Source organism: Ambystoma mexicanum, chromosome 3q, assembly GCF_040938575.1.
Source record: "Ambystoma mexicanum isolate Mex_15411 chromosome 3q, UKY_AmexF1_1, whole genome shotgun sequence".
NCBI classification, from domain to species: domain Eukaryota; kingdom Metazoa; phylum Chordata; class Amphibia; order Caudata; family Ambystomatidae; genus Ambystoma; species Ambystoma mexicanum.
In genome coordinates this window covers 297,434,319-297,456,633 of record NC_090926.1, presented here as the reverse complement: position 1 = coordinate 297,456,633, position 22,315 = coordinate 297,434,319, and the positions used below count along the sequence as shown (strand labels likewise).

The 22,315-nt window shown below is 49.4% G+C and overlaps 1 protein-coding gene across 2 annotated transcripts in view; it reads right to left on the bottom strand.

Annotated features, from left to right (window-relative positions):
* The window catches only part of TROAP (trophinin associated protein), a 530,766-nt gene that overhangs the window by 38,350 nt on the left and 470,101 nt on the right, over positions 1–22,315 (bottom strand). For both annotated transcript variants that reach the window (XM_069653825.1, XM_069653826.1), the window contains exon 18: positions 9,694–9,902. In XM_069653825.1, coding sequence (XP_069509926.1) covers positions 9,694–9,902 — 209 coding nt within the window. The remainder of the gene's footprint in view (positions 1–9,693; positions 9,903–22,315) is intronic.

The window sequence follows — 22,315 nt, the reverse complement described above, 5'->3', positions numbered from 1 at the left end:
TTGCGAGGGCACCAGGTGGGATTTGGCGTAGTTCACGGAGAATCCCAGGTCCGTGAGGAGTTGGACGGTCCTTGCCGTGTGGACCACGGCGAGCTCCCTCGTCTTGGCGCGGATGAGCCAGTCGTCCAGGTAGGGGTAGACGTGAATCCCCTCGCGGCGCAGCTGCGCCGCCACCGGTGCGAGGCACTTGGTGAATACCCTGGGTGCCGACCGTAGTCCGAAGGGAAGGGCTTTGAACTGGTAATGACGCCCTTGGACCACGAATCTGAGGAATTTTCGGTGCCCCTTTAGGATGGGAATGTGGAAGTAGGCATCCTCCAAATCCAACGACGATAGGAAGTCTCCTTCCTCCAGCTGACCCAGGACGTGCTGGAGGGTGACCATCCGGAACTTCTGCGCCTTGATGAACTTGTTCAGACGTCGCAGGTCTAGGATGGGGCGCCATCCTCCCGTCTTCTTCTTCACGAGGAAGTATCTCGAGTAGACTCCGGAGCCCCGAAGCCTCTTTGGGACGAGTTCGATGGCGCCCTTTCTGAGCATCGCCTTTACCTCCAGGAGAAGTTGAGGGACGTGAAGTTCTTTCCTGGCCACGGGGGGGACGCGCGGGCACCTTCTTTGAAACTCGAGCGCGTGGCCCCGGGCCAGGGCGTCCAGCACCCAACGGTCGGTGGGGATGGACTCCCACACTCTGACGAAGCCCGCCAGCCGGCCTCCCACCGGGGTGCTTCGGTGGGGGCCCGACCCCACGGCCGGTTCAATCCTGCTTGGACGCGGCCTTGCCGCCTTGACCTCCTTGGCGACGACGGCGGGGTCCGCTAGACTTGCCTCGTCCTCTGTAGGCCTCTTGCGACGACGAGCGGGCCGCTTGACGGTAGGAAGCGAAACCGCCGCCGGAACCTTTGGAGGCGCCCTTGCCTCCGCCGCTCCGAAAGGGCGTCCGTCGTTGCAGGACTCCAAGGGCCCGGGCCGTCTCAGTATCCGCCTTGATGGCCTGAAGGGAATCGTCCACTGTCTTCCCAAACAGGTTGTTCCCGTCGAAGGGCATGTCCAGGACTCTGGTCTGGACGTCCTGCCGGAAATCCGTAGCTTTGAGCCATCCACGACGTCGAAGGCAAACGCCGTTGCCCAGCTGGCGGAACCCGGTGTCGGCGATGTCCGTCGCCACGGTGATGGCGTGGTCCGAGGCCACCTCACCTTCCTGCAGGATCTCAAGGGCCTCCGCCCTCTTGTCGTCCGGCAGAAAATCCAGCAGGGGAGCTATCTTGTACCAGAGCTCCCTGTCATAGCGGGCCACGATAGCCAAGGCGTTGGCCGCTTTAATTGTCGTCGCTGCCGACGAGATGACTCTACGTCCCATAGCATCCAATTTCTTTCCCTCGCCATCCGGCGGGGAAGTCGATGTGGAGGCCGCACCCCCCCCCCCCCGCTTTCTTCCTGGCTGCCGCGGAGACGACGGAGTCCGGGGTAGGCTGCGCCCGGAGGCACAGGGGGGCCGTGTCCGGGACCCGGTACTTTTTCTCGTACCGGTCTCTTCTAGCTGGCGTCGTGGAAGGGTTCTTGAGGAGGGAAAGGCCCTCATCCCAAATGTCGTCCAACAGAGGCACTGAGAGGACCGTCTTCCTCTTGGCCTCGCGCCGCTGATAAAGGAAGCCTTCCTTTTTCTTCTCCTCAGGGCAGAGTTGGAAAAGCTCGGAAGCCCTGGAGATCATGGAGTGGAAAGATCCGATCTCGTCGGGCGGAGAAGCCCTGGTGGGAGGCGACGACGGAAAATCCTCGTCGTATGCCTCGTCGTCCGTACCCGTCGCTGCCGTGTCAGTCCCCGTATCATCCCCTCGGGTGGACGGGGAGGAGGGCTGGAAGGGGCGCGACGGTTGAAAAGGAGGTGGTGGATGGATCCTTCTTTTCTTGGTAGGGGGAACACCAGAAGGTCCCGGTTCTGGATCCCCCGACGGGAGAGGTTCCTCCGTCGGTAACGGTAGCCTCGTCCTTATCTCGGAGCATAAGGACTGTATGGCCAACAAAATGGCCGCCGAGTTGTCTTGCGGCGCTGGCAGAGGGGAATCCGACGGGCGAGCAGGGGCCCCGTCGGTATCCTCGACGATGTCGTCGTCACCTGCGTCGGGGTCCATTCCGACGGGCTGGCCTTCTTCCACGCCTAGGCCGTGGCTTAAGACCTCGATCAGCTCCTCTTCTGAGGTTGAGGCCGAATCTCCGACGACGCCCTGCCCCCCCTTCTTCCCCACGGAGGGTTTCACGGGGGTCCTATCGATGGGCACAAAGGAAGACTCCCTCCGAGGAGGCAGGGAGATTCTGGGCCCTGAGGTCGCCACCACTGGTGCAGCCACCACAGGCTGAGCCAGGGCCGCCGCGACCGTTTCGATAGAGGGCTTGGTCGGATGGATCAAGGCCTTCACCACCTTAGGTGCGCTCACCGCCTTATCCTTGAGGGAGGGGGCACTGCCACGCTCCTCCTCTGCCTTAGAGCTCGACCGGGGCCTCTCCAGGAGCTTCGCCGGGTGCTCGGCCTTCCTCTTACCCGACCCAGAGCGTTGGCTCGTGGTTGATGGTGCCGGGGAGGGTGCGCCCTGCCTGGCGCCCGTAGAGCCCGACCGTTCGGCGCTCCCGGTGCCAGCGGACTCGCGGTGCTTGGCCTTATGTTGGGCCCCCGTCGCCGGGGCGCCCTCAAAGGTCTTAGAAGACCGCTCGGATTTCTTCTTCTTCTCGCCAGACGGGCTCTTACCCTCCAGCCAGTTGGCGAGACGTTGATGGCGGTCCTTCATGGTCCGTTCCGACATGTTGCCGCAAAACGCACAGTCCTTCTCCACGTGCGTCTTGTCCTCATGAAGGCAGTAAAGGCAGAAAGAGTGTTCGTCCTCCTTGAAGACGTTCTGCAGCTGGCATCCAGGGCAGACCCTGAACAGCTTTCCGGGCGTCGAGCTTCCCTTCTCCTGGGCCATCTCCGAGACCGGGCCTGAGAAGCTTCTGGATTCCTCCGAAGTGTAGCTCGACGAAATCTTCACCCTTGAGGGGCACAGATGAATCCGACACGGGTCCCCGTTGATCGGATGTAGGATCGGTGGAGCTTGAGGCTCTTTGACCGAAAGAATCGAAGTTTTTTGTGAAAAAAGCGCGAAAAATAGCACTAACGCTCGAGAGCAATAGCACGAGGATCCCAACACATGAACGTGCGGTAAAAATCTGAAGATGGCTGCCAGAGGCGGTGCTTAGGTAGAGGGCAGTCATTGGCTGTGGTCAGTATGACGCAGAGACCAGTGATTGGTTATTACTACGAAAGACAGATCAGAAACGAAACTGATACTGGTTTTTTCTTTACCGAGGATTCCCAGCCTGACGACGGGGAATATTCATGAGCATGTGAATCCATGCCAGACCCCATGCTGGAGAAATGGAAAGAGTGACGTGGATGAAAGTAGAAAGTGGATTAAAATAATACACTAAGTGAAAGCAATGAAGTGGATGAAATTAACGAAATAGATGAAAGCAATGAACTGGACGAGACGAACGAAGTGCACAAGAAGAATAAAGTGGACAAGAGGAACGAAGTGCACAAGAGGAATAAGTTGATTGAGAAGATGGAAATGATTGAGGGAACAGATAGAATGAATTACAGAGTGCATGGAATGAACTGAACGTTTGGAATAGATGAAGCAGGTGCATGACATGGATGGAGCGCATATGACGGATGGAATGCACAAGATGGATGTGGTGCATGGCACAGATGGAGTGTACAGGACGGGGGAAGTGCACGGAACAGATGGAGTGCACGGGATGGAGGGAGCGCAAAACGATCAGAGTGCATAGAATGATTGGAACACCTTGGAGTGCATGAAACTATTGGTGTGTGCTCGATCTCAAGAACCTAAGGTAAACCACCATATCACAGCTCCACGCTTACTTTCTTCTTTACACCACCACTTAACTACAACAAAGCGATACTATGACAGCATTTGGTATAGCTGTTCTCATACCATCAATTGCCTGAAACTGCCCATCATCCTAACTAAACACTGCTGGTTACGCACCCTCCAGCCTAGGCGTTCTCCTCAGGCCTAACACAGCCACAATCGCTTTTGATAAAAACCTGCCAAAACGAACACATACTCTTGATCTCCCAGCCACCACACCTACCACTAAAAAGCAGTTATTACACGAATGCCACCCCTGCGCTGTGTGATTTTTAATTCTCTCTCTCTCTCTCTCTCTCTCTCTCTCTCTCTCTCTCTCTCTCTCTCTCATTAAGATTGATACCTGGTATTCAATTGTATGTGTCCATCAGTGTTAGGTATTCTGTGTGTAGAGTTGCATATGATATGTATGGAGTGTGCCACACTTTACTTCTGTATTCTACCTCTGTTCTGTATTATCCTTGTACTGTATTGTGTCTGATTATGCATCTATGTATAATTTTATTTCTTTTTAATATAATTTTTAATATAATTTTTATATAATTCTCATATTTAATGTATTTATTGTAATATGTTTGTATTAAGTCACTTTATGTACTTGTATCTTTTGTGTAAAGTTCAAATTTGAACTACTTCACAATAAATGTATTATTATAAGGAGCTATATAAATGCAAAATAACATATTAAGTGTTAGCATGTCAGTAACTGATTTGTAGAGTTTACTCTTTAGAATACACTGGGATTTCCTTAATCAATTTCAAGGAATATGTTCTGGAATCTCTACCTTGCATATCCTTTTAGCCAAGGATATGGAACAAGTTACTTACCTGTAACTGTTGTTCTCCAGCATGGGTCTGGCATGGATGCACATGCTCATGAATATTCCCCGTCAGGCTGGGAATCCTCACTAAAGAAAAATCAGTTTCAGTTTCACTTCTGAACTGTCTTTCTCCCAACAACCAATCACTGATCTCTGGGTCATACTGCCCCCAGCCAATGACTGCCCTCTATCTAAGCCCCTCCTCTGGCAGCCACCTTCAGATTTGGTAAAAAGACAGAAGGACCAAGAGAAGAGCCACAGAGGGGGAGGGTTTGCACTTGAATCCATGCCAGACCCATGCTGGAGAACAACAGTTACAGGTAAGTAATTTGTTCCTTCTCCAGCATGGGGTCTGGCATGGATTCACATGCTCATGAATAAAGAATACATAGCAGTACACACAAGCACAACAATGGGAAGTGGCAAGGCTCAGCATTAAGCATCTCATCATCAAGCATCTCTTACCTCCTCACCAGGCTCACCTTCAAGCTAACAGGTTGCGCAGCACTGCTTGGCCGACTCTGGACTCCTCCCTGGAATCCCCGTCGACGCAGTAGAACTTTGCGACGGTGTGCATCAACCTCCATAGAGCAGCCCTGCAGATGTCAAGCAGGGACACACCAGACAGGAACGCTGTAGTTGCAGCGCTCTCTCTAGTCGAGTGGGCTCTCAGACGGGCAGGCAGCGGTCGGTTTGCCAACCTGGGACAATGGGTGATGCAGCCGGAGAGCTACATGGAAATGGAAGCCTTGGAGAGGGCCTTCCCATGGTTCACAGGACCAAGGTTCACAAAAAGTTGCGCTGTCTTCCGGAAATCATAGAACTTCAGCGCTCTAGCCACATCCAGCAAGTGCAAAGTCCTCTCAGCCGGCGACAAAGGCTTTGGGAAGAATACAGGTAATATCAAGGGCTTGTTTAGATGAAAGTCTGACGGCACCTTCGGCATGAAGGAGGGGTGCATCCATAGCACTACCATTGTTTTGTGGAATGTCAAATAAGGTGGTTTGCAAGAGAGGGCATGAATCTCTCCCACTCATGCGGAGGTGATGGCCCAGGAAAAGCTGTTTTCCACGACAAAAGTTTCAGTGGTGCCCAATGAATAGGCTCGAACAGAGGACCCATGAGCCTAGTAATCACCACATTGAGCTCCCACACTGGGGCCACAGCCTTCACCGGCAGGCACGGGCGAAATAGTCCTTTGACGAACTCCTTGAGCAATCGATGCGACCATAAGGATGAACGTTCAAGAGACCTGGTGTAGCAGGAGATAGCCACCAGATGAACTTTGATGGAAGCATGGGCCAGTCCTGCCCAACGACAACAAATGCGGAAGCACCTGCAGAGCACTGAGTAGTAGAGTGTCAACCTTCTGAGTATGGCACCAAACAGCAAACCTCTTCCACTTGTGCCGGTAGCATTTGAGAGTAGACGAAGGTCTGGCCTTGGCGAGCACCTCCTTACAATCCGCTGGGAGATCATAGCCCCCAAACTCTAGTGCTGCAGGAGCCAGGCCTTCGGGTTCAGCGATCCTGGGTCGTGGTGCAGAATCACACCTCGTTCCCTGGCGAGAACATCTGTGGCAAGAAGATTTGTGACTGCCGGAAGCTTGACTGGAGGGGACACCGACATGTCCAGAAGGTACGGGTACCATATCTGCCTCGGCCACGCCGGTGCGACGAGGATCATCCTACACTGGGGCCGTCTGAATTGATAGACTAATCGAAGAAGCAACAGAGGGAACGCATAGAATAACAGGCCGTCCCAGAGGAAAGAATGCGTCCCCCATGCTCCCCTGCCTGCGAACCTCTGGCACTTGGTGTTCGTCACCGTCGCAAACAGATCGTTCAGGGGAGTGTCCCATCTGCGGAACAGGTGATCCACTTGGTCCTGCCTAAGTTCCCACTTGTGGCAAGAACACAGCTCCCTGCTGAGAGAGTCTGCAACAGTGTTCTTCACTCCTGCCAGATGAAACAGTATGAGGAACATCCCCTGGGTTACGGCCCAGTGCCAAAGGTCCTGCGTCTCTTTGGAGAGCGCCGGGGATCTGGTTACCCCCGGCTTCCTGATGTAGAACATTGTGGTAGTGTTCTCTGTGAGGACCCGTACCACCTTGCCCTTGAGGGACGGAAGGAAGGATTTGAGGACCCAAAACACTGCCTGCAGCTTCAACACGATGTGCAATCGGTAACCACAGGCCTCTTGCATGAAGACGTCCGGTGTGCGCTCCCCCATCCTTCCAGGGAGACGCCCGTAATGCCAGTCTCCTGATGAGGTGGGGTCTGGAAATCCACGCCTGTGGCCAAATGTGCATGCACTCCCCACCACTGTCGCTCAACGGAAATTCTTGTTGAGTGTGATCTTGTTCTCTAAGCTACAGATCTATAGCACGAGGACTCCGAACACTTGAACGTGCGGTAAAAATCTGAAGATGGCTGCCAGAGGAGGGGCTTAGGTAGAGGGCAGTCATTGGCTGGGGGAAGTATGACCCACAGACCAGTGATTGGTTGTTAGGAGAAAGACAGTTCAGAAGTGACAATGAAACAGATTTTTTCTTTACCGAAGATTCCCAGCCTGACGACGGGGAACATTCATGAGCATGTGAATCCATGCCAGACCCCATGCTGGAGAAGTACACAGTTGCACCCGAAGTTCTATTTACATGTTATTGAACAGGTGACATTTTTGAACCTGTTCGTCCCTCCATTATTATTATTAGTATTTTTGTGAAATCCAAGGTCCTCTGCCACGAGTATCTCCTCAACACTGTTCCAGTGACCGCCGACCAAGCCACAGTCAGCAGAATCTAGACCGGACTGGAGGATCTGACATGAAGCCTTCTTGCCATCATTTACCAGGAAATAAAAGGCACCCATCAAGTCACCTGCTAGGATGTGCTTGACCACCCCTGAAATCAAAGATCAAAAGAACATTTGACCAAGGCACAGTAGGCTTTGATGGATCACAGGCCTAGGTTGCCTGGACCAAAAAACCTTTCATCCCCATGCATCCCAGCCTTTTGAACACCTGGTCTGGGGGTAAAGAGGGGAAAGCCATTGTTTTCAGGTTTCCGGCGGCCGCCTGAAGAACTAAACTCTCTGGGGTAGCATGAGAAGAGAGGATCAAAAAGGGGTTGCCTTGTGCTTCTTGGCCAAATCCCGGAATACAGTGGAGACTGGTTTCGACCACAATTCCAAAACTGGTGCTTCAACTGCCACTCTGTGGGTCCTCATCCAGAATAGCAGTCAGCTGGTGGTTCTTGAGTTCAGAAGGGGCAGAAACCCTAAGGAACCAACCACATTAGCTACCAGACATTGAAGTGGATTGAGGATTGCCCCGGGGTAGGAGGAGCTGGCATGTCGGATTCTAGTGAGGTGGCCAGACCACTTGCCTCTTGCAAATCAGCAGCAAGATCCACCAAGCCTCCTTCACCATAAAATTCCTCTGGGAAATCCCCAACTTCCCTGAGGGACAAGGGTTCAAAGCCAAAGGGGATGGATTACCCTCCTCTTCATAAATGTCTTCCATGCAAGAAATAAACGCAGAACTGAACTTACACCAGAGGAACTTCGGCCCCCAGGGTGCCACGGAGAGGTGGTTTGCGGTCAGAAGACCGCAAGACAGATCCTTGTTCATTTTCACTGTGCAGAGCCAAAGGGTGTATGGTCTTGAGCTTTAGCAAATTCTCTGCCAGGTCAGCTGAGCGCAGTGTACTCAAATGGTGCCAGAGGTGCCAAGGATGCAAGGGCCTTGGCCAAGATGTGGAGCATCTTCAGCCAAAAGCCCTCCCAGGGGTCTAGGATTGGGTGTTGAAGCAGTCCCTGAAGCGGTGACACCTTTTCCTCGAGGAGGAAATAGAATGATTTTAAGAACACCTGTTTGGGGGACGAGACCTCTTGCAGAGCTTTTTTCTTTTTGCCATTGTGGTCTGGGCACTGTTCTTCAGTTCGACGTTTTGCATTGGTCGTACTCGAACATGTTCATTTGTCACCTCTCTCTTTGGAGAAACGTTAAGTTTCATCACCTGCTCATGAAGTGCCTTGGGGAACACAGACTGGCAGGACGCGCTGTCCTGTGTCGGGACAGATCCTGGGAGGATAGGAGACGGACATCTGAAGCCGGGAGTTGACGCAGGGTTTAAAAACTGGAGGACCTCGATGTGTTCTGCATGGTATGAAATTAGATGAGGTGTTTCTGAAGCGAGCAGAGTGTGTTGGGGGGAGGGGGGTATTCAAGGTCACAGGGCGTTGCACCACAAAATATACTGGTTCCAATGTCATTTTTGGCATGAGACTTGTAGAGGCGTCAGACGGAGCCTGTGTGGAGTCAAGCTGCGCCCATTTGAGGCAGAAATGTTTCCGAAGAGCAGATGCACTGGGAGATAGATATCAAAGATGAAGAATCAGTGCAAAGAAAGAATCCATTAGAAGTAAACATGCCACAAAAACACCTGGGTTTAGAATGGAGGGAAGGAGATTGGATCTAATAGGCCAATTGATTAACACTTCTTAAGTATAGTATGTGCCTTATTAATGTGAAAGAACTCCTACTCCTCATTTTGTATCGGAATCCCTCAAACATACTTGGCTTGGGAAAAGCCAGAACACTATCTTTAGAGGCCGAGGTGCCACAATCATTGGAAATTGCAGGTCAGTCAATATCGGAAGATGGTGCACATAATACGTCCGGGGGAAAGAGCAACCTATTATCAGGCACATTAGTCTTAAAGGGCATCAGAAACATGTAAAATAATGGGCTAATGGGTATAACTTTCAAAGGAATTTCATATAGAAGCAAAGAGCAAAAAAAGCATTCAACAAGACATAGCAGGACTTGCATTTCACTCATTCCAATAACAATACTGCAGGCCCAAAATAAACATCTTTCGAGAAAACAAATCTCATGACCCTTCCTGGACTGAATCACCCTTGCATTTATTGGATTCTCACCATAGCTTCTTTCTGTTCAAGCATGGTTGCCAAGGGATTCCTGCAGCTTGTTTCAGAGCGCAGCGCCGCATCTGGGCAGGGACCACTGGGCTTGGAAGTGTAGAAGCGACACTCGTCATCCAAGCAGGCTTCTTCAAAGGTAGTCAACATGCGCTGAAACATCTGCTTCAGGGTAGACCGAGGAGCAGTGGGCTGGGCAGCGGGGGCTCCTACAAAGAGAAACAGAGCTTAGATGCGAGTGCGGAATTGTGGTGCAACTTCTACAAAGAGATGGAGGCATTTCACAGGACAACTGTATACCACGTTCATGGAGTGGCATGTCTATGAGCAGGAAGTGTCCATCTGACATAAGCAGGAGACCATTGCTGGTGGCTTTGAGATGGTTTCCCTTTGCCTTTCTTGTTTACCTTTTGTGAAGTGTGTAAAGCTGTGTTGAGGAAATCGAAGAAAATAAAAAGGAGAAGGTAAAGGAAAATGAACAGCACCACACCATGCCTCTGGAGAAAGTGCTTTCCAAAAGAACAAATGACTCTTCATTAGTGTTTTTTCTAGTAATTAGACTCTTCTTCCCACAGATTCCTGGTTTCATTTTAATAGCACAGATTGTGGACATGATACAAGACAAAGACATCTTTAAACAACTGCCATTGTAGATGCTGACCCCGGCTGGCTCAGTAAAGAGATCATGGGTGCCACTTGCGCAGTGTTGGTTGCAGCAAAGCTGAAATGGTATTTATAACTACAAGTGCCTTGCATACCCCAGTTCAAGCCAATGGCCCACTCTCCACAAAGACCTAAAGTAACACTAGAACGCTTACAAAACTAGCACTATACATGTTGCAAGTAAACAGTACTCCAAATACGAGAGGTTGGGAGGATGATGAACAATACATGGGAGAAAGATTGTAAACATTGAGAAGAAAATAACCAAAGTGAAGTTCAGTAAAAGCTTTTGTTATCTGAAATCAAAAGGATAGCCAATCATGGGGAATATGCAAATATGCTGGATAGTGAGAAATTACTTACCGGTAATGTTCGTTCTCTGGATTGTTCTGCTGCAGATACCTTCCAGCGTAAACTGCTCAGAAACATTTGACTGGGATTGTAGTGTGGTTCATTGTTGTCCATCGACTCAATCATGTCTCGACCGTGCCACTCCTATACTCCAGATGGGATGCCAGCAGTACATATATCTGGTCTCTACACTATGAGAAATCAAAGGGTGTCTCACTTGCTAGTCCCCTGGGATCTCTCTTTCTCAGGTGGCCAGAGCACAGCCATGGCCTTTGGATCCAGACGCTGGGCATGGATAAATGCAGGAGGATCACCTGGATGAGGGATCTTGAGGGAGTGGGGGTGAGGCAACCAATGGTGAGACGCAGTATTTCCCCCTTTCCCATGCCCATTTTATAGGATTCTCCAATGTACCAACCCTCCCGCCCCCTTTGTACACAAACAATGGGACGAGGAAGAGGACGACTTGAAAGTAAAGAGGCTAACACTTACATATCTCATTGGACATGTCCCGTTAATCAGCTCAGGCGAAGTCCGGCTCTTGACCTTAATCACATATCTGATACCCATTAGCTCCCCCCACACGGATGTAAGGCGGAACATGGAGACACACTCTGTACAAGGCGAGACACGAGAAGAAGCAGATTTCGGGCTGAAGGCGAATTCACTGGAGCAGGACGGCTGATCGAGGAACTAGAGAACCCTGAAGATCCCAGCAGGAGGTCATTGCCTCCGGGAAACTGGGAAAAATACGCGGAGAAGGCCAAATACCAGACGAGAAGAAGCCTGCCTTGTGTTTCAAGGATGCCAGCGACCCTCCCAGGTGAACGGCAGAGTTTGGGACGCAAGGCCAAGCCTCTGGTATTAACCTTGATTTGTGAATCAAAGCTGCAGAGAAAACAAAGGAATGCACACAACCGACAATGAAAAGACATGAAACGCCGGTTTGTATCAAGGAAAGATTGAAGCCGCAACAGTGTATCTTACAATTGAAGGTTGAGCGCGTGCTGATGAAATGCGAAAGAAAGCAAATCAGTAATGAACTTTATAGATTCCGATATAACTGTGAAGCCAGTGGTAAAGAGTTGCAGAGTGGTCAGGCAAGAAGTAGCCCACTCGAAAGTCTCAACGAAATGTTTGATGTCTTGTTAACAGTGACGAAGTGAACAAACTCTGAAATGCGCAATGGTCAAGATTAATCCTGTTGAAAGGGGAAATTAAAAGGTGATTGCTTTAAGAGAAATATCTCTTTGAACTTTGCCGATTGTGTTATGGAACTACCAAGACCAAGAGACATGGGGCAAATACCATAAGTGAGAGATAAAGTGAAAGTCGAAGTGGTCCTGCGGAGGTCTATGGAAAAAGCCTTGCACATTTTAAAGTCTTCCACATCAGGGAAAGGTCAGACACCGACCGAGTGAGACATGGAATATGAAATAAGTTCGGGGAAGATCACCCCTAAAGAATGTGAATAAAGCTTGGGGAAGTGACCACTTGCAAAAGCTGCGATTGCGAGGTCCGAGCGCGACTGAGGGAGACCTACACGAACTTTAGTTGAACTGTGAATTAACTTTTGGAAAACTGGAATAAGTGACTTTAAAGTGGAAGACCAAGTGGGCCTCGACCGACCTTTTGAACTGCCTTCTTTTTTGATAACTTGACCCAGAGTGTCATATCCTTTTTACGGGGGTCGATTTACTCTCTGCTGTCCAACGTGCGGAGGAGAGCTGACTCAGCCACCTTGATACTTTGTTATGTCACTGATTTTCCCTTGCATACACTTTTTGTATAAGAGATGGGGCAGGCATTAGGTTTTGTTAGTATAGGCCATTTGACAAAGATTGACTAGGACTGTGTTTTATTATTCGATATTACATGGCTCCCATCATAGCTATATGGCAAACAAAGAGTTTTTCCAAACCAAGAATTTAACAAAGGTTTTCAAACTTGTAGCTCTTGTGTCAGTGCCATACTTGTGATACCATGCCTCCCTTACAACCCCCATACTTCAGTTACTTCACCTCACCGTCCCCGTGCTTCCCTCCCCCTAACCCTGCAGCTGCAGGAGGAATAGATATGGAACTGGCTAAGAGAAGCCAAAAAAAATGTTTGCGAGGAAAAGTCACAATACTGTAGGCAACAGGCCGACAGTCAAGTGAAACTTTAAAACCTCACAACCCTACTTTGCTGTCCCACCAATGAGGAGAAACTAAGAGCGGCAACTAGAACACATTGATAGTACGGCAGGCTGGGAGGGCGATGATTAATCTGTGGGAGTAGTATTCATAGAAGGAGAAATTACTTCCCAGTAATATTCTTTCTTTGGATTCTTTTCTCACAGATTCCTATCTTGATAGATACCCATCCATCGTCAGCTTCTTAAAAAAATTGTTTCAACTGGGGGCGTAGTGCCGCTCGACATAGTCGACTCCCTCATATACGGCTGTGCCATTCCTTGATCAGACGGGACGGGCGTCGAATAAAAGGATGCACCATGCCCCAGTTCACCACATTCCCCCCTCCTCTCCCCCGCTTCACCCCCGTGGGATCAGCCTATGAGAGGGAGCATGCAGCAAGGGAAAAGGCATTGAAACAACAATTGCAAACCACAAATGGTTGCTTAACTCTCCACCTTGGAGACGAAACCTGTCAGTGTAAACCGCCACCCGCTGCTGCCGTAAGCTCTGCACTCTTCTCCTCAAGTCAACGCGCACAAACGCGACATCATAATGCGATGGGACTATGGTCCGTTGAATTCCAAGTGGGGTAGGTTGGGTGGGCTACAAGGAATCAGTGGGAGAAAAATCCATAGAAAGAACATTACTGGTAAGTAATTTCTTCTTCAATGAATTGCATTCTCCCACATATTCCTCACCTTGATAGAATCCCAAAGCAGGGCCACGCTGGAGAATGGTTGGAAGTAAAACCAAGAAGCAAGGACGACTGCCATCCAAAGGGCGCATCTTCCCCACGGCCAAAGTCCAAGCTGTAATGCTTTGCAAACATGTGTAGAGAGGACCACGTTGCTGCGCGACAGATGTCCCCGACTGGCACTCCCATCTGAAGAGCTGAGGAAGCCGCCGCCACCCCCTCTGGTAGAGTGGGCTCCAAGCCCCGGCAGGAACAACTTGCCTGCAGACCGATAGCATTTAGAAATACATAGAAATAGCCAGAGCAATATAGTCTGCTTGACCCAACCTCGATTGTGAAGTCTATAAACTGGTCATCCTTCCTGAAGGAGCCCGTCCTGGCCAGGTAAAAACTCAGCGCCCTCTTGGGTTTCAGCCTGTGGCGCCTCTCATCTTGGATGGATGGATGCGGCGGAGGGTAGAACACTTGGAGGTCTATGCTATGGCCCAGATAGAACTCAGAAACCATCTTTGATATAAACTTGGGACACACCTTCAGGGAGACCCCTTTAAAAAAAACTTCAGGAAGGTGCTTTTGCTAGAGGGTGCTTGCAGTTCGCCGACCCTCCTAGCGGATGTTACAGCCATCATAAAAGCTATCTTTAATGTGACTAGTCTGATGAGAGTTGAATGCAGAGTCTCAAATAGAGCCGCCATCAGAATATGTACTTGGTTCAAATCCCATGCTTGGGACTATGAAAGGTGAAGAGGGAATAATTGGCAAAGCCCTTCAGGAGCTGTGCCATAACCGGGACAGTAAAGTAGGAGCCCTGTTCTGGCATCCACATAAAAATGGACAGTCAGCAGATACCCTTTCACCGTTCCCACTTGTAAACCCTGATATGGTTAAGGTCAATAAAAACTCTATAACCAATGAAGTGGGGCAGACCAGGGGATTGACTCCTTTCCCCTTGTACAAAGTCATGAAGCTTCTCCATCTGCATGCATACAGAGACCGAGTGGATAGTCTGCAAGTAGCCAACAGTACATCAAGTACCTCTTCGAGGTCCCAGTCCCTATACCTCAGCCTCTCACAAGCGATGAATGGAGGTTGAGGGGGTCTGGGTTTGGACAAAGTACATGTATCTATGTGATTATCTCGGAAAGAATATATATCAAAGCCGAAAATAACTTTCTTTCCAAGCAATTCTATGTGGGGCGGGGGGGACCCCCTCGCACGATCATCCCTTACATTTATTACCCTAGCCCCGCCCACCCCACATACAATTGCATAGAAATGCAGAGTAATGTTGAGTATTTTTTGCTGCAGAATTATGGGGTGACATTGCGTCCCGATTGAAACAAGATGTCTGGCTTCTGGAGGAAGCCAGCGAGGTGGGCATATGGCCAGTTCCGGGAGATCGGGGTACCACGTCCTCATCGCCCAGTCTGGGGAAATCAGGATCAGGTGAGCCATTCATCTCCCCAAACTCCTGAGAACCCAAGGGATGACAGGTGATGGAACAAGTTACTTACCTGTAACTTTTCTCCAGCATGGGTCTTACATGGATTGACATGCTCATGAATATTGCCCATCAGGGTAATATAAAAGGGATGTATACAATATGCCGGCATTAAAACTGCTCGGGCCCCCGTTTTGACCGTTCATTGAAAACAGGAGCCCAAGCAATTTTTGTCTGCCGCCTCCATTGTTAAGGAAGCGGGGGACACCCCCGCAACTCCCTTTGGACCTACTTACCTGAACAGGAGTAGAAGGGGACACCCCAGCAACCTCCGCTACTCATGTTCAATTAAGAAGGTCAAATGTGAAGAAGGTAAAAAAGGACATCAACTATGTCAAAAGGCGATAACGATCAAATGTAAACTAGCAAATTGGGTAATTCCATATAAAGCAGTTAAGCTTTAAGCTAAAAACTGCATATCGTTTATATAGCCTATTGCTCTCACTTTGGGTCATATTTCCCCAGTCAATGACATTCGTCCTCCTTAGCTCCACCCCTTGTGGCAATCTTCAGATTTGGTCATGCACGTAAAGTGGCAGCAGGAACCAAGGAGAGCCAAGAGGGGAAGGAGAGAGGGTTCGCATGTGAATCCATTTAAGACCGATGCTGGAGAACAAAGTTAAAGATTAGTAACTTGTTCCTTCTCCAGCATGGGCTCTTACATGGATTCACCTGCTCATGAATAAGATTACATAGCAGTACAGTCACACAACCACAGAAGGTTCAACAGAAGCAGTGCACTTATCCCTGAAACAGACTCACCTCATGCAAACAAGTTGTGAAACACTGCTTCACTGAAACAAGACTCCTCCCAGGTACCCCTGTTGACAAAATTGACGAAAAGTTGAGAAGTCTTTTGAAAATCCTTTGTGCGTGCAACCTAGAACTTCAAAGCATATGTAACGTCCAGTGAATGCAAAGATCTTTCAGCAGGTGAAAGGTTTGCAAAGAAAACTGGTACACAGGCCCTTTCAAGTGAAAATCCGACAGGACCTTTGGCATAAAGGAGTTCATAGAACCACCTTAGGTGAGTGGACGACAATTAAGTAAGTAGGCTTACAAGAAAGCCTGTATTTCCCCAACCCACCTGACAGAGGTGATAGGCGGTCTTACAAGACAAACTTCAAGGTAGCACGAAACATAGGTTAAAACAGGCCCCCGCCCCCTCCCATCAGTTTCAACAGTACATGTTCCGCCTCCATTTAGAGGGCAAAGATGCCCTTGGGGAACTCCTGAACCAGCCTGTGTGACCACAGTGAGCTTGCCCAGAGCACGGGTGTACTGGGAAATGGCAGCCAGGTGTACCTTGATTGATGCATGGGCAAGGCCAGACTTGGCAAGCAAGAGCAAGTAAGGAAAAAGGTGCAGCGTTGTTATGCGCAGCAGAGAAATCTTATATGACTGGCACCACACTGTAAAGCGCTACCACTTGTGCTTTTAGCAGGTAAGAGTAGACCGAGCCCAGGCCTTGGCTAGAATATCCTTGCATTCCGCAGGCAGCAAGTAGTGTCTGAATTCTAGGGCTGCAGGAGCCAAGGAGTCAAGCTCAGATGCTGGACCGTGGTGCAGGACCGACCCCTCACTCTCTGGAGTAGATCCAGAAGAGGAGGTAGCATGATGTCTGGAGCCACCAACAGATGGAGGTCAGAGTACCAGATCTGCCTGGGCCATGCTTGTGCAATGAGGACCATCTTGCAAAGATATCGCCTGAGTGTGTTGATCACTGTTAGCAACAGAGGAATCAGCAGGATTGCGTACACTAAGAGGCTCTACCAATGTAATTAGAAGGCGTCCCCAGACTTCTGGCCCGAGGATACCTGCCGGCAAAACTTTGGACCTTGGTGTTGGCCACTGTTGAAAAGAGGTCCACTTGACGGTGACCCCATTCGCTGAAGAGACCAGACACTTGCTGGAGCGCTCACTCATGGCAAGACCGCAGCTGCCTGCTGAGAGTCCACATTTGTGTTTTGAACGCCTGCAAGGTGAAATGGGATGAGAAACCTCAGTTGAGCAATGGCCAAATGCCACAGCTTTTCCACCTCCAGAGAGAATGGTGGAGCACGCCTTGCCCTGCTTCCGGTTGTAAAACATGGTGGTGGTGGTGTCTGTGAAGACTCGTACCACCTTCCCCTGCGGCAGAGGCCAAAAAGACTTGAGTCCAGAAAAATGCCTGTATGGGGCGCCCCAACCTTCCAGAGAGGCGTCGGTCTTAACACTCTTTCGATACGCAGGGATCTGAAAAGGAGCACCATGCGAGAGATGAGGGGGCGAAAGAACAATCAGTGCAGGGCCTGACGAAATTACTTATTGAGAGTGATCATGTCTGTCCATGAGCCTGTAACCTATTACATCTGGGATTCCTAAAGTGGTCTCATCTGCAGCCTGCCACAAGGAACCAGATGAATGCAAGAGGACATCATCCCCAAGAGGGACTTCATGGATTGGAATGTTGCAATCTTGGCCGATGACAGCCACTGAACCTTCCCCATGTCAGGAAGACATGGTATCAACAGTAAGACAGACACAAATGACCACAGTTCAAGGGTATTTATTGAACTTTCACAAGGGTGTGATAAACGCCTATCCAAATAAACCTAAACCTACAGATGGGAGCAAGTTACGACCATCAAATAATGTTAATGCAGTCCTAGTGGAGTCTTGGCAAAATAAAAGGGCCTATACTAAAAACAAATGATTGCCAATCCTTACCGCTAATTTACAAATAGTGTGGGAATAATGTTGCAAAATGATGTCAGGATATTCGGGCCGTTGGCCTCCCTTCCCCATGTTTTCAGCATGGGCAAGGCGGTTCACTCGAGCAAAGCACACTCTGGCTTCTTCGACACGAGGATACAGTTCTATTTCCAGCATCAGGGCCTTCTTTGCCCAGGTCTCTTTTCTCAAAGTGTCTTGATTCAGAGGGCCTAATGTACAAAAAATAAGATCCACAGTTCTTTTCTTCTAACAAGTATTCAACTCGGGTGCTTCAACCTGGACCCCCACTTACACCCCAGGCTCATATCTCTGTTATTGTACGATCGTTACTGCGGATCCCCCTTTTTACAAAGTTCAGAGAATATTTGTTTTCTCAGGTGACTCACGGCTCACCATGAATCCCCCTCAGCCGAGCTCAGATCCTTCCTCTTTTCAAATTAGTCTCCCTCAGCCAGGCTTGGACCAATTGTAGGTCACCTTGGTTAATCGAAGATTTTCGAATGTGCACAGGACTTAGCTTGACTTGTTACCGGACCACTTCGATACAAACTTCTGTTTTACAATACAGTTGGCATTCAGTTGGATACCTAACAGACCTTTGAATGATCACCAATGTGGCGCCGGACCACACTGTATACAGTATCTTAATTGACCTACCAAAGTTCATTCACTCCTTTGGTTTCCAATTATATTTGCGCCGCTCATCACATGCGTTTCACACACTGTCCCTCTTTGGATTCCTTCATACAATGTTGCCGCTTGCAACCTTCGTTTAAGCACAAGCTGGTTTGGCATCAGTCTCTTCGACTCACCAGCTGTGCGGTCTTTAATGGCGCTGCTTCGTTGTAGGAGCCAAGGACAGTAACATTGCGGAAATCGCTCCGAGTCTCGGGTACCTTCGATGCACAGTGTAGGTTTGTTCAGCTTTAGTTCCCAGTCTAAGGCTTCTTACTTTCCAAGGCCTTTAAAGGTCAGGGGCACTTCCCTCCTTGCAACCCTCTCTGGTCTTGCTATCTTTCTCCTTGTATTAAACTGCCATCTTGGAACAGATTTTCCTTGTGTGCTTTTCCTTGCTCAGAGTGTGCTTTCGTGCTCCATCTTTTAGCCGTGTGGGGAAATGTGATGAAGTCAGGTGTGTGTAATGATCAGTAATTGCCTGACCATCGTATTGGGACATGTCAGGTATATGGCTCTGGTGTTAGTCCGTTGTCGCTCACAGTGAACTGTCAGAGAAAGTGTTTGTGTCGGGAAAGGGGGTGGGGATTTAGTTCCTAGGTATCCGACCTGGTAGGAGGGGAAAAAGGTGTTACAGGGAAGGAACTACCGCGTCTCAACATCCGGTGCCCCACTTCCACTACCCAAAGACCCCTCATCCAGGTGATCCTCCTGCACTGGTCCACCGCCAGGAACTGGATCCAAAAGCGATGGCCGTGTCCTAGCGGGTGAGACACCTTCAGGTTTCTCACACCCAGGATGACCTTTAGGCTGTCTTCCGACGATGTCACCAGACATGTAACTGTTGAGGCCGGAACCCAGAAAAAGTGTGTTCTGAGAAGGGACCATGCAGGATTTGGGTTAATTTAAGGAGAATGCCCGAGAGGTTAGTGTCTGGATAGTTTCCGCTGCATGCCGTACTGGCAGGTTGTGAGAGCAGAACCGGATTAGCCAGTCGACCAGGTACGGATAGAGGTAGATCCCCTTGTGGCGAAGAAAAGCTGCCACCGCAGCTAAGCACTTGGGGCAGACACCTGGAGCCGATTTTAGAGGCCGAAGGGCAGTGCCTTGAATTGGTAATGTCTTCCTTTGAACGTTGAACCAGAGGTACTTTGTATGGGGATGTGAAAGTACACTTCAACCAAATCCAGAGACACCAGGAAATCCCCTCTTTCCAGCTGCTTGAGCACATGCTTCACCCGGATCATCCTGAACTTCTGGGATTTAAGGAACTTGTTGAGATGCAGGATAGGTCTCCACCCTTCAGACATCTTCTGAAACAAATTATCGAGAGTACACTCCAGAGTCCCAGAGGGACACATTCTATTGCTCCTTTCTGCAACATGGACGACTTCCTTGAGGAGTTGGGCCCAGATGCTGCTCCTGCCTTGAGATGGGAGGGATGCAAGGGCATTTGCTTTCCAACTCCAGGGTGTGACCATGTTGAATGATATTGAACACCCATTGGTCTGTGGAGAAGAGTTTGCCACTGCTGGACAAATTGAGACAGCCAGACTACCAAAGGGGCACGAAAGTGATGGCACAGCCCCATGCAATGCTTCTTTGGCTGCTGGCGCCCTGGCTGTTGGGGCACAACGGCATTGGGCATCTGCCTACGAACGTCCTCTATATGCCTCCTGCGTGGAGGATCGACAGGGTTGACGGTAGGCCGAACTGGGAACCTTACAGGTTCTGGATGGTATCTGGTCATTGCATTGAATGAAATATGTTAATGTTAAAGGATATTTGTACCGTGCACTATCACCACCGGAGTGGTCCCCTGTCACTCTGGCGGCTCTGAAAGAGGGAGGGGGTGGGGGTGAGTTAGTGGGAAAGAGCTGGAAAAGTGCAAGATAGCAGTGATGTGCTGTTGGCAGCCTCAGCCCGGTGGGTCCGTTGGCTGAGCCTGAAGTGTTATACGGTCGAAAGTCGTCGTGTGCTGTTGTGCAAGTCTGTGTGTGGTTTGTTTTGTTGTTGCAGTGTAGTGAAGTTTGTGCGGTTTGCTGCGTTTTAGGCTTGTGGTTGTGTTTGGTTAGAGTTTGAGAGGTGTATGGAGAGGCATGAAATGGTTAGTGGATTGGTTAGTTGGCATTGCTGTCCTTGCAATTATATCTAGGTGTGATGCCTGCTATCATTCACTATTACATCGGAGTGTGGTGCTTGCTAATTTTCAATATCTAGATGGAAGGCAGGCTAGTGATCACGATTCCATTCTAGTGTTGCACTTATAATTCACAGTTTCATTTAAGTGTTCTAACATTCACATTTTTGTCTAGATGCGACGCAGGATAAGGTTAAGAATTCCATTTAAGTGTGGCACATGCTAACAATCGCATTTATATCTAGATGTGACGCAACCTAAGGCTAAGAATTCCATCCAATTGTGGCACATGCTAACATTATTACACCCGTCTAAAGGTGACGCAGTCTAATCTTGACCGTTCTCTATAGGTGTAGCACCAGTTACCATTGGCTAGTATGTTAGTGTGTGATGCAATGCAACATTTACAGCCCAGCCAAGAGTGGATTTGGGCTGGTGGTTACTAATTTCTCTAAGTGTGCATGTTGTAAGACTATGGCAGTCTATGTTATAGAGAGGTAAGGTAGAGTGGTGAGGGCTTTCTGGAGTAGAGCAATTGCTCTACACCCCACCCATGCCATACAAAGTTTTGTTGGGGTCTGTTGGCTGCTGGCTTCCTTTGCTTCCCCTGCAGACACATCTCGGAGCCGCCAATGTAGGAGACGCCCTTTGCCTCGGGTCCCTTAGCCGCAGGGGCTGCCGGCCAGTGGGGCTGCCCTATGGCTAAGAATTTTAAGCGTCCTGTTGGCCAATGCCGATGCTGGTGGGAGGCAGGGGCGGGTTATTGGATGACGCTGCCAGGTCTGTAAAGCAGACTACACCGTGAAGCAGCCAATAATGGCCCTTGGGGTGGCTATGTGGGAGACACCAGAGGGAAGCAGGAAGGGGAGAAGGGAGACCATGAGGAGCGCGCACGGCGCAAGTTGGGCTTTGTTTTTTTTCCATTCAGAGGGCCTGGGGCTATGCCGTGGGGAATCCGAGCCTCACCTGCTGCCTGGATAGTTAGAAATAGCATCGGATGACATACCAGAGAAAAAAAAGCATCGAAATAAAAGCATCAAATGCTTTTTTTTGTTTTTTTAAAGGCAAAGGGTTTAGTTTTATTAAAATGGGTTTTAAAGGTTAAACAAAGGAGGTTTGGGGGAGACGCCCCATAAAAAAAAAATTTAAAAAAAATAATTGAAAAAAATGTTAAAAAAATGCATTTGATGCTTTTTTTTGCGATGCTTTTATTTTCCCCTGGTATGACATTCAATGCTATTACATTCGATGCAATGACTAAACTGTTCTGGAGACCCTTCCATTAGACTAGCAAAAAGACTGTTTCCTGAGCTAAAGGGTGTCGAAAGAACAGGCAGTCTGCGTGTTCGGCTTGATCGCTAGAAGTCTCTTGTTCACTGTCTTGCCGAAAAGGTTATCCCTGCCAAACGGCATGTCGACCACTTTAGCTTGTACTGCTGGGCGGAAGCTAGTGGTTTTGAGCCAGCCTCGTTGACATAAAGCCACTACGTTTGTGTAGTATCCTACTGCATACGATTACATCAGAATGTACATTGGAATATAGAATCTGGGTTGCTCCAGATTCCGGAGAGAAGACCATTTGCTCAGGACTTGGGGGTGGCAGCTTGAACTATACAGATGTACCATTGATACCCTCCTGCCTAACTGCTATACTTGACTCTGCAACTTAACAAAGTATGTTCTTTTTATACTTACCGGCATCCTGA